At 47.6% G+C, this 12,262-nt stretch overlaps 1 protein-coding gene across 2 annotated transcripts in view; it reads left to right on the top strand.

Annotated features, from left to right (window-relative positions):
* The window catches only part of Parp16 (poly(ADP-ribose) polymerase family member 16), a 30,339-nt gene that overhangs the window by 5,237 nt on the left and 12,840 nt on the right, over positions 1–12,262 (top strand). For both annotated transcript variants that reach the window (XM_059268112.1, XM_059268113.1), the window contains exon 2: positions 11,016–11,153. In XM_059268112.1, the coding sequence (XP_059124095.1) occupies positions 11,016–11,153 (138 nt within the window). The remainder of the gene's footprint in view (positions 1–11,015; positions 11,154–12,262) is intronic.

A 12,262-nucleotide genomic window follows, 5' to 3' on the forward strand; every position in this document is an offset into this window, starting at 1 on the left:
ACTGTAAGGCAGCCACCCCAATTAAATGTTTTCCTTTGTAGGAGTTGCTGTGGTCGTAGTGTGTCTTCACAGCAATAGAAACCCTGGCTAAGACAATGGCTGTCACAAAGAATGCCACAGTAAAACAGCCTTTTATGTTAATAATCGTTTACACTGTCTTCTTAGGACAAACTCTGAGGCATGGCGTTGCTGGGTCAAAGGCTGATGGAGCTTTGTGAGAAAGGCTTGTGCTTATTTCCAGATGAGAAATAGAGTATTGATGTTCACTGGGCTAGACCACTCTTTCCAGGCTCTCAACCTTGTCTGACACTGAAGTCACCCAGGAAGCTGAACCAAACCGAACCAAACCCTGATGCCTGGGTGTTGTCATCCTTACAGCATGTGGTTTAATTGACCAGTGTAGCCCGAGCATTGGGCTTCTGGTTGGTGTTTGTAGATTAGATGTAGCATTTGAATTTTCCTATCAGTTGATATGGGGGTTTCCACAAGTACTCAGGTGCTGGGTAGGGAGAAAATTATAGCGTTTAGATTTGGTCTTGTCTAATAAAAATGCTTTAGGTAAATACCATAACAGAGACCTGGCTGTCCTAGAACTCGATTTGTAGACCAGGCTGGCCTCAAACTCACAGAACAGCCTGTCTCTGCTTCCTGAGTTCTGGGATTAAAGGCATGTGCCATCACACCTGGTGGTAATACTTGATATTTTTAAGTGTAGCTTTTAGTCTTTCAGATTAACCCTGTATCCCCAGTGTTGGGGACCAAACTCAGGGCTTTCAGCATGCCAAGCAAGTGCTCTACCATTGAGTGACATCCCCAACCCTCACTTTACTGCTGTATTAAACTGCTCCACTCAAAGATGTGTATGAAGAGTAGGGAGAACAAAATGATGACGCAGCTCCCAAAGGCTTGGTTGGGTACAGACACAGATACAGCACAGTGTGACTGCTGGGGAAGATGTCTCACCTGTGGAGGATGGGGTGGGGGGTGGGGCATTTCCTTGCTCAGGTCCACTTCCTTTTTTGGAATTATTTATTTATTATGTATACAGTGTTCTGCCTGCAGGCCAGAAGAGGGCACCAGATCTTATTATAGATGGTTGTGAGCCACCATGTAGGTGCTGGAAATTGAACTCAGGACCTCTGGAAGAGCAGCCAGTGCTCTTAACCTCTGAGCCATCTCTCCAGCCCCAACCACTTCCTTTTAACCATCCTAGTAAGTATGGTGAGCAGTAGAGTGGTTGGTGATGATGATGATGATGATGATGATAGTTTAAACAGTGCTGGGGACCCAACCAGGGGCTTCATGCATGCTGGGCAGTCACAGTGTAGCAGTAGAATTACATCCCCAGCCTAGTGTTGGGATGTTTATGTATTTGTTTGTTTGTTTGTTTGTGTGGGTGAGTGTGTTCAAAGGTCAGAGGACAGGCAACTGGGAAAGTTTGTACTCTCCTTCCATGTGGGTCCCGGGGTTGGAATTCAGGTCGTCAGGCCTGTCTCCTTCATTTGCTGAACAGAAAGCTTCCACAGGTTAGTTCTAGAAGTAGCAGCCATAAGTTGACTCACATTCTGTTGCCTGAGAATCAGTGATGCCCACAACTAGTTCCAAAAAAAGGCCTTTCTAGAGAGCTGCCTGTGCCTGGAGGCCACTGGAATTCCTTCTAAGATGCAGAGTCCACATTTCCTTCTTCCCCTCCCTGTCTCTCATCTCTCTTTCTCTCTCCCTCCCTTCCCACTTTCTTTCTTTGAGACAGGTCTCATGTAGCCCAGGCTGGCCTCCAGCTTGCTATGAACCTATGTAACTGAGGCTAGTCTTCAACTTCCTGGTCCTTCTGTGTCCTGAGTGCTAGGATCCCAGGGATTATCACACACAATTTACGTGCCCCAGGGGTCCAGGGTTTTGTCCTTCAACCAACTGAGCTACAATTCTAGTTCCTTTGTTATGTCTTTGAGATTTATTTACTAGTTTAATTATTTTATTTTAATTTTTTTTACATACAATCTATTTTAATCATATTTTTTACTTTTCCTAACTCTTCCCCAATTCTCCTCACCTCTCTACTTACTCAACTTCATGTTCTTTCTCTTTCAGAAAAAATAATAATAATAATAATAATGGGCTGGAGAGATGGCTTGGTGGTTAAGAGCACTGGCTGCTCTTGGGGAGGACACAGGTTCAAGCCCCAGCACCCACATGACAGCCCACTGTGTATAACTGAAGTTCTAAGCGACCAACAGGACATACTATCGGAATTTCCTCGGGCCTGCCCTGAGGGGATTTCTCCCCGAGTCCTGGGGAAGATGCTGTGAACACTGGGACTAGTCTGAGGGAATGAATCTATGTACACCATGCTCTTTCGCCCATCCTCTTTATTCCAAGACAAAATTCTGTCTACACAGCTTCAGTCTGTTCTCACCCTCAGCTCCTCTCTGTCCCTTCTCTTCCTGTCCTCTCTTTGTCCTAACTAAGCTCTTCTGCTCTCGACCTCATCTTCGTCCTCCGTTCCTCCATCCCTCCATCCATGTTCGTCCCTTCCCTCCTACTCTCCCGACCCAATCCACCCACCATCCTCAAAAAACTCCGCTTTTCTGGTCGGGCGGGGCACCTCTGCTCCGAGCTGGGAAAACTGCCTCAAAGTCTCATTGCACCTGGTATGCAAAAAAAAAAAAAAAAAACCCTTTTGTTCTGAGTCAGTTGCTCTGGAATGCCATTTGGGCTGTGAGAGGAAGGAGGGTCTGAGCTTTATTTGCACAACAAAGAAACAAAGCTATGCTAGGCAGTGTCTCTGTAAGGATGCTTACCTTAATTCAGATCAGCAGTTGGTCTGTTTGCCATTTTTGCCTAGGATGCTTGAGACGTGTTTCAGATAAAATACACTGTTAGAAGTTCTTGCAGTAGGGAGGGGTGGGGGTGGGGGGCTGAGAGATGGTTCAGTGGATAAGAGCGCCCACTGCTCTTCCAGAGGACCACGGTTCAACTCTCAGCACCCACATGGCAGCTAACAACTGTCTCTAACTCCAAGATCTGACACCCTCATGCAGACACACTTGCAGGCAAAATACCAATGCAAATAAAGCTAAATTAATTAGAAAATTTTTTTTTTAAAGTTCTTGGGGAAGTTATGAGTGCACACGAAATTCATAGCAGAAGACAGCTGATATATTAAAACCCCAATATCACCAAACACTCCCTGAGATTTAGCTTAATCCTCCAAAAGAATTCCTTGATTCTTCCAGATATAGCTTTTCCATAATCAGCTGAATTTCTACTTCATATTTCTGCTGTGGCTCATAGCAACATACATGCAGGCAAAAACTCCAATGCACATAAAATAAAAATGAATATTAAAGCAACAAAAAACAAAAACAAAAACCCAAAGGTCAAAACAAAGAGGCTGGGTGGTGGCGCATACCTTTAGTCCTAGCACACAGGAGGCAGAAGCAGGCATATGTCTGTGAGTTCGAGGCCAGCCTGGTCTACAGAGTGAGTTCCAGGACAGCCAGCATTGTTACACAGAGAAACCCTGTCTTAAAACAAAACAAAACAAAACAAATCCACAACCAGACAAAAACGAAAAATGCATACAAAAAATTTGGGGTCCATTTTGTGCTGGCCAACTGCTCCTGAGCATGGGACCTGCCCTGGAATGTGTGGTATATCTAGTGAAATTGGGGGAAATTTCCCTTTCTCAGCAGGTGTCATTTGCAAATAACGTGTCTACTTTCTCTGTGCTAAGGTTTTGTCTGGTTTGAATGCATTCAGGTCCTGTGTGTGCTGTCACAGTCTCTGAGTTCATATGTGCATCAGCTCTGTCATGTCTGTAGGATGCTCTTACCTTGGAGTCTTCCATCACCTCTGGTTTTTAACAGTCTTTCTGCTTCCTCTTCTACATAGATCCCTGAGCCTTGAGAGGAGAGGCTTGATTAAAAAACCTTGCATTTAGGGCTGAGTGCTCTAAAGATACTCACTTTCTTCATCTTGTACAGTTGTGTGTCTCTGTGCTGATTACTATGTACTGTGTGGGGGTCTTCGCAAACACCAGAGCTAGGAGAGCGTCATCCAACCTGTGTGCGGCAAGAAGGAATCCAGTTCAACATGACTCAGTAGCTGGTGTTGGTTCAAACTTCTAGAGTCTGACACTGGCAGTTTATTTTAGCTATATTTAAGCCCAGCACAATTTGGATAAAGGTTTCCTGGTGATAATTAACTCAGTCCCTTGTATATGACAGAGCTTAAGATGAGTGCATCAAAACTCTTTGTAAAGTATGTGTGGCATCGTCCATAAAGATGGGTGATAGGTAAACGGTGCTGGTGGTGGCACTGGTTATCAGCGGAAAAGTCATGGGCCACGGCCACGACTACCAGAGTTACAAAGAACTTTATTAGAAGGAAGGAGGGGATAGGAGGGAGGAGAGCCAGGCCTGGAGAGAAAGAAAGATGGCGGGAGCATGGTACAGAGAGAGAGAGAGAGAGAGAGAGAGAGAGAGAGAGAGAGAGAGAGAGAGAGAGGATGGAGGTCTGTGTCTGGTTTTTTAAGGTGGGTACGTAGTCACCAGCACCTGCTATGACATAAGATGCAAGACCCCGAGCTGCGCATGTGCTGGAATGAGGGCAGGATCCTAACAATGGGTTCTATAGATTGACTACATGTGACATCTTAAGGGTCTGGGAGAGGATCTGGTGTGGTCTCGGTCATACAGGTAATGCAAAGGACATTAGGTTATTAACCACCTTAGCTCCTGGCCTTCTAGAAGGAAAACAGGTTATCTTTTGAAGAGATAACCCTGCAGGTTTAACATTCCTAGTTTTCCTAGTGCTTATCTGTGACTGCCTAAGACCTCGTGTCTCCTACAAGAAGCAGCTTTTCTGAAGATAGTTGAGTGAATACACTGATCTGAGTCCTAGCCAAGTGAGGTAGCTGTGGGTCCTTGGTAGAGAACTTTTCTGCTGGTCAGCTAGGAGTCACAAATGAACGGAGATGGCTAAGAAGAAATGGCAGAAATTATAACTAGGGATACCCTTGACCCTTGTCTGAACCAAGAGGCCAAGAGATTTAGTGGGGTGTTGTTTGTTTTGAGTTTTCTCAGTGTAACAGCCCTGGGCATCCTGGAACTCACTCTGTAGACCAGGCTGGCCTCGAACTCAGAGATCAGCCTGCCTCTGCTTCCCAAATGCTGGCATCAAAGGCATGTGCCACCACCAGGCTGAGATTTAGTTATTTTTATTTATGGGTGTTTTAACTACATGTATGTATGTGTGCCACATTTATGCCTTATGCCCACAGAGGCAAGAAGACATCAGGTCCCCTCGAACTGAAGGGTTGTTGGCCACCATGTGAATGTTAGGAATTGAACCCAGGTCCTCAGGAAGAGCAATCAGTGTTCTTAACTGCTAAGCCATTACTCCACCTTCCTTTGTTTTTGTTTTGTTTTGAGTTGGTTTCCTGTTACTCAGGCTGGCCTCGAACTCCCTATGTGGCCAAGGATGACCCTTAACTTCTTATCTTCCTGCCTCCACCTCCCGGCTGCTGGGTGTGTTCCTGATTTTATTTGGTGCTGGGCATCAAACCCAGAGCCTGCAAGATTGGAATGCTCCCAACTGAGCTACATCCCCGGACTGTCTGGATTTAGCATCTTGAAACAGGATTTCACTCTAAACCTGGCTGGCCTCGGATTCGTGGCAATTTCCTACCTCAGCTTCCCAAACACTGAATGATAGGCCCACGCCAGCTACTTGCGATTTACCCCCAATCCATTTTAGTAAATGTAGAACTTTGTGTCTTGGGCGTGTGCTTGGCCCGGCACGCCTATATGAAGTTGCAGCATTCACCTCTCAGCCTTTACCTGGCGGCCCCCCCACGCCAGCTTGGTCCTTCCTTCCCCTCACTGTGGCAGATGTCATGGTTTGGTCCCCAAGGCAGGTGCCCTTTGGTTCATTCTCTTCCCAGCACTGTCCCCTCCCCCACCTGTCACTGTGACCTCTGTCACTTTAATCTAGTCAGTTTCCTTTTCCAGGTGTGTTCTTGCCTGCTTTGCCTTTTGTGGACAGCACCAGCTGCCGCCTGCATCCAAGTAGCTCCAGTTTTGCCTGGGGATGAGCACAGATGTCACCTGTGGTAACATCTGCAGATTCCTGGGCCGATGATCCAGGAGCTGGTGATCTGGGGAGTTGTAAAGTGTCCCATCACTTGCTCAAAGCACAGAGGCCTGGCTGCCTCCTTCTGGGTCATTGGGCCTCTCCCTGCTGTTCACTCTTGGCTGGTTATTGAGGCTTTCTGTCTCCCAGTCATAAGCTCTCAGCTCTGCCCACCATTCATACCTCCCCAGCCATCTCTGCAGCTAGATCCTTTCCTGAGTGTCCGTAGCAGAGCGGCAGGGGTGTGGGCTGTGAAAGCCCGGCGGTCTCAGCTGGTGGGAGGCTGACAGGGTAGTAGAGATCGCCTCTGCTGTCCAGTGAGACTCTGTCTTGGACAAACACATAGCTGATAGGATTTGTTTGTCCTCTTGCTTTCTAGAAATTAGGAATTCAGGAAAAAAAAACCCTCGGCTTGCTGATTGCGTTTCTTCTTTTTATTTTTTATTTTTTGAGACAGGAGTTCACTGTGTAGCCCAGGATAGCCTCCTGTTTGACAGCCTCTGCCTCTGCTTCCTGAGTTCTGGGATTACAGGGGTCTACCACTGTGCTCAAGTGATTGATGGATCTCTTTGCTTCTGTCTTTTCTTCAGTTTTTTTTTTTCTTTCATTTTTCTTTATTAAGAAATTTTCTAGTCACTCCACATACTATCCACAGATTCCCCCCTCCTCCCTCCTTCAACCCCCCAGCCCTCTCTCCCAAGCCACCCCACTTCCCCACATCCCCCAAATCGAGGTCTCCCATGGGGAGTCAGCAGAGCCCAGCACACTGAGCCTAGGTAGGTCCAAGCCCCTTCCCACTGCACCAAGGCAGTGGGTCACACCACAGGCACTGGGTTCCAGAAGCCTGCCCATAGACCAGGGACAGATCCTGATCCCCCTGCCTGGGTGCCCCCCAATCAGTTCAAGCCAAACAACTGTCTTCCGTATCCAGAGGGCCTAGTCCAGTCCCCTGGGGGCTCCACAGCCACCAGTCCACAGTTCATGGGCTTCCACTAGTGTGGCCTTTTCTTCAGTTTTAAAAATATGTTTATTTTATTTATTTATTTTGTGTGTGTCTATCTGTGAGTATATAAGTATATGCCACGTGCACACGGGTGCCGGAAGAGAGTGTCAGGGCCCCTGGTGCTGGAATTACAGGCAGTTCAAGCCATCTGATGTGGGTCCTGGGAACTGAACCCAGGTCTTCTGCAAGAGCAGGAAGTGCTCCTAACCTGAACCGCCTCTCCTGCCCTTGATTTCTTTTTAACCAGGGAAGTCTCAGACATCACAGCTTTGTGAGAAGAACCGCCTGGAGCTAGGGTGGGAGATCCCCAGTGCCACAGCCTTTCCCCAGACCACCTCTTACTCATTTGTCACCCTTTTTCATCCCAGGGGGTGTTTGAGCCCAGGATGCACCTTGTAGGTGCCTGGCTGCTCAGTCCTCTGGGTGTCCACTTGCTCTGCCTCTCACAACCCCCCACCCCCACCCCCTGGCACTCCATTTCCACACACACTCCTAGTGCAGTGAGTTCCCTCTTCGTCTGCCCCACACACACACACACTTACTCTCTTCCACCCAGGTATTGGTAAATGCATCCAGTCAGGAGCTGTGGTGTAGCTCTCTTGCCCACACGGAAGTTTCCTGTCTCCTGCTCCATCCCATGCTACATAGAATATACTTTTTTCTCTCTGCCCTTGACAGGCCTTAGGCACACCCAGTAGGTGTCTTGGTTGTAGTTGGTGGGTGGAGTAGGGATTACATGATTGATTAGCTTCCCAAGCAGCAAAGTCTGGCTCAATTCTTCCTTTGCTAACATACAGGCTCTCTCTCACTAAAAGTTCGTTCAATAGAGCAGTGGTTCTCAACTTTCCTAATCTTCGTTGCTACTTCATAACTGTAATTTTGCTACTGTTATGAATCATAATGTAATTATTTGTTTTTCCGATGGTCTTAGGTGAACCCTGTGAAAAGGTCCAACTCTCCAGAGGGGTCTTGACCCACAGGTTGAGAACCACTGTGATAGAGGAATGTTAAGGTTAGGGAGATTCTGGAGTCAGGTTACCTGGCTTCATGCATTCTTGCCCTGCGGCTAGCTTTATGACCCCAGACGAGGCATTTAGGACTCCAAGCTTCAGTTTCCTTGCCTTTAAAGAGTTACTGTTTTGTTTTGGAGACAGGGTTTCTCTGTGTGGCCTGGGCTGTCCCGGAACTCATTCCATAGCGGCAGGAGGTAGGCCTGCCTTTGCCTCCCGAGTGCTGGGGTTAAAGTGCACCAGGACTGCCCGCCTATGATGAGTTGTTGAGTTAGCTGGGGCTGTCGCTGGATTGGTAGGGTGCTTGCCTAGCTGGCATGGGGGCTCCCACCTGTAGGCTACACGCCTGTAGCCTTTGTGCTTGAGAGAGGGAAGCGGGAAGATGACTCTAAGTTTGAGGCTGGTCTGTTCTACACAGTGAGTTCCAGGCCAGCCTGAACCAGGTAGTGAGACACTCTGCCCCAGATACCACAAAGGTTATTTATTCATTGAGACAAATTCTTACCATGGAGCCTTGGTTGTCCTGGACCCTCCCACTATAGACCAGGCTGGCCCTGTGTGTGTGTGTGGTCGGTCACCAGGCCCAGCTCACTTTTTGGTGGTGTTCATCTGACATTCTCATTTACCTGGGCCTATCCTACTTTGTCTGGTAAGCCTGCCTGCGTGTCTTCACTCCAAAGGCCCCACTGCAGTGCGGACAGGGAAGACTCTTACTTTATTAGAGCAGAATAATGTGAAGAGTGAAGAGGGCCCAAAGAAGGTGAGAGAGTGGGCAGATGGAGGGCCGGGAAGGCAGGACACAGCAGGGGTCCTCTCCCGGCAGATGGCCGTGGAGGGCCTGGAAGATGACTGTTCCTCCAGGGGGGATGGGTGGGTGTGTGTGTGTGTGTGTGTGTGTGTGTGTGTGTGTGTGTGCTGGAAGATGACTGTTCCTCCAGGGGAGATGGGTGTGTGTGTGTGTGTGTGTGTGTGTGTGTGTGTGTGCTGGAAGATGACTGTTCCTCCAGGGGAGATGGGTGTGTGTTTGTGTGTGTGTGTGTGTGTGTGTGTGTGTGTGTGTGTGTGTGTGTGTGTGCTGGCTCCAGATTGGAGCGGGTAGGGGGCTTTCCTATTTGCCCAAAGCCCCTAAAGGAGGTCTAACTACTGCTCTTCTGTGGGGCTCTCAGAGCGCAGGTCTGGATGGTGGCTAGGGCTGTGGTACACAGGGTGAGACCGGAGATACCAGGGAATGGAAGGAAGGGGCTGAGCTCCGGTTCTGGGTTAAGAAATATGCAACAGATAAACAAACAAACAAACTGAGCATGAGCCCGGAACAGAGTCGGGAGATGGAGTGTCGTTCGTTCGTTACTCTTTATGTTTCTCTCTCTCCCTCTCTTCTTCCCTTTCTCCCTCTCTCCTTCTCTTTCTTTTCCAGATAGGGTCTGACGGATCCTGGGCTGGGCCGGAACTCCTAACCCTCCTTCTTCTCCTGAATACCAGGATTGTAGTGTTGTTGCTCAAGCTGCCTTCAAACTCCCAGCAACCTTCCTGTCTCAGGTTCTTGAGTCTGGATCACAGGGGTGTGCTTCCAGCCCCGACTATGGAATATTATTTTTCAGGACTGGAGATTAAACCCAGGGCCTTATATGTGCTAGGCAAAAAATCTACCACTAGCCACATCCCTAGTATTATTATTATTATTATTATTATTATTATTATTATTATTATTAGTTTTTCAAGATAGGGTTTCTCTGTGTAACAGTCCTAGCTCTGTAGCCCAGGCTGGCCTCGAACTCAAGATCCACCTGCCTCTGCCTCCCTAGTGCTGGGGTTAAAGGCATGTGCCACCACGCCCAGCATTTTTTTTTTTCCAGTCTGTCTCATATAGTTCAAGCATATTTTGAAATCACTAGGTAGCTAACCCAGGTGGGTCTTGATTCTTGATCCTCCTGCCTCAGATTCTCCACTTTGGGTATGGCAGGCATGAATCACCATACTCAACTGACAGTTAATTTTAATTAATTTGTGTGTGTGTGTGTGTGTGTGTGTGTGTGTGTATGGGGTGTAGTTGCACCATTGTGGACATGTGGAGGTCAGAGTGTGGGAGTCAGTTCTTTCCTTCCACTGTGTGGGTCCTGAGGATGGAACTCGGGTTGTCAGGCTTGGCAGCAAGCACCTTTACCTGCTGAACATTCTCACAAGCCAGATGGTGAATTTTTTTTTTTTTTCCAAGACAGGGTTTGTGTATCCTTGACTGTCCTGGAACTCACTCTGTAGATCAGGCTGGCCTCAAGCTCACAGAGATCCTCCTGGCTCTGCCTCCCAAGTGCTGGGATTAAAGACGTGCACCACCAGCGCCAGTTGGTGGTGAATACCTTTAAATAAGGATTATTTCGCATCCTTCTCTATTTTACCAAGATTCCACCCTCTAATGCCTCCCAAATTTACAGGACCTGGCACTGAGTGGATGCTTAGTAAAGAAGACGACCTTCCTGGACAGAAGCTAGGAGTGGAAGAAGCAGAAAGTGGGAAGTGAGGACTAAGAATAGCATCAACCCATTTTGTTCAGGAGGAGGAACAGTGTAGGGACCACCCACTCAGGAATTCCTGAGCCTCCAGCCTTAACACAATAACATTCTTGCAACTAATTGCATTAGTTTTAACAGGATGAAGACTAAAACCTGCCATAAGCTCAGGGCATGTTTTGTACCAAGTGAATAAAACAAAACAAAACCCTTTAGAATTATTTAGTATTATTTAGGAAGGAGACTGATCTACTCTATAAAATTCCTCCAGGTAGAAGGAGTGAAGTTTTCAACATCACCACTAGAGGGCGTTCAATTACCGTTTTATCCAGGATCCTTGCTAATGGAGGCTCTTTCTCCTTTCAGCTTGCAGATGCTGGCAGGTTACCCAATCTGAAAGAACTTCTCCAGTCCTCCAGAGACACAGACAAACAGGCTTGGGACCTGGTGAGCTGGATTTTATCCTCCAAGATCCTGACAATCCACAGCGCAGAGAAGGCAGAGGTAAGCGTGTAGGTCACAAGTTCCTAAGGCTGACTGCTTTGGGACATCACCAATCCAGTGGTTCTGAGACCTCCCTGTGTACCACTGGGCAGCTGGTTGAGAATGCAGATTCATGGGTGCCACCCTCAGAGATTCTCGTATGTCTGAAGAGCCCAGGAACCTACACATTGGCAGGCTCAGTTCGGCATGTGTCTCCTCATCGATAAATGGGAATGACTACAGTGTACTTCAGTTGGGCGAATGCACATCAGCTATGGGAATGAGTTTTCACACGTGGAGCAGTATCTAGGAGCACATAGAGAGGGCTACCAAGAACTGCAGGCATTTCTGCCCAGTGAAGGCCTTGTCCATGCCTTAGGGATGACGCTTGGTGGCAGAACACTTTTTTTTTCTTTTTTTAGATTTATTTATTTATTATATTATGTATACAGTGTTCTGCCTGCATGTATGCTTGCAGGCCAGAAGAGGGCACCAGATCTCATTACAGATGGTTGTGAGCCGCCATGTGGTTGCTGGGAATTGAACTCAGGACCTCTGGAAGAGCAGTCAGTGTTCCTAACCTCTGAGTCATCTCTCCAGCCCTGGCAGAACACTTTCTTAGCATATGCTAGGTCTGGAGTTCTATCCTGAGCACTTGGAGAGGACAGAGGGGAGGGGAGGAAGGAGAAGGGAAGGGAATTGGCCTAGTCTGGTTGTTAAACAGTAAAGAATCCCAAAGTAGTGGGATACTTGAGTTTTGGGGTTCAAATCCTCTTTTAGTCCATTATTGAGTCCCTTTTGTAAGTTGAGACCCTAGTTATCTCCCAGAGGAGCAGTGACGGAAGGGTGTTACCCTAACAGTTGCTGGCAGAAGCCAGATGTGCTGGAATTTAGGGTTTTTTGCCTGGCCAGAGGCTCACAGGAACAGGCTGGGACAACAAGGTCCAGAGTGGGTCATGTGGTTCCTGGTCAGGTGTTCTGTTCTCTGAGTGGCAACAGCAGCTTGGTTATATGTGCTGTTACTAAGTTAATCAATTTCAAGTAAGCATTTAATTTTTATTTTATTTTATTTTGGTTTTTCGAGACAGGGTTTCTCTGTGTAGCTCTGGCTGTCCTGGATCTCACTCTGT

This window comes from Peromyscus eremicus, chromosome 7 (genome assembly GCF_949786415.1).
Source record: "Peromyscus eremicus chromosome 7, PerEre_H2_v1, whole genome shotgun sequence".
Taxonomy (NCBI): Eukaryota; Metazoa; Chordata; class Mammalia; order Rodentia; family Cricetidae; genus Peromyscus; species Peromyscus eremicus.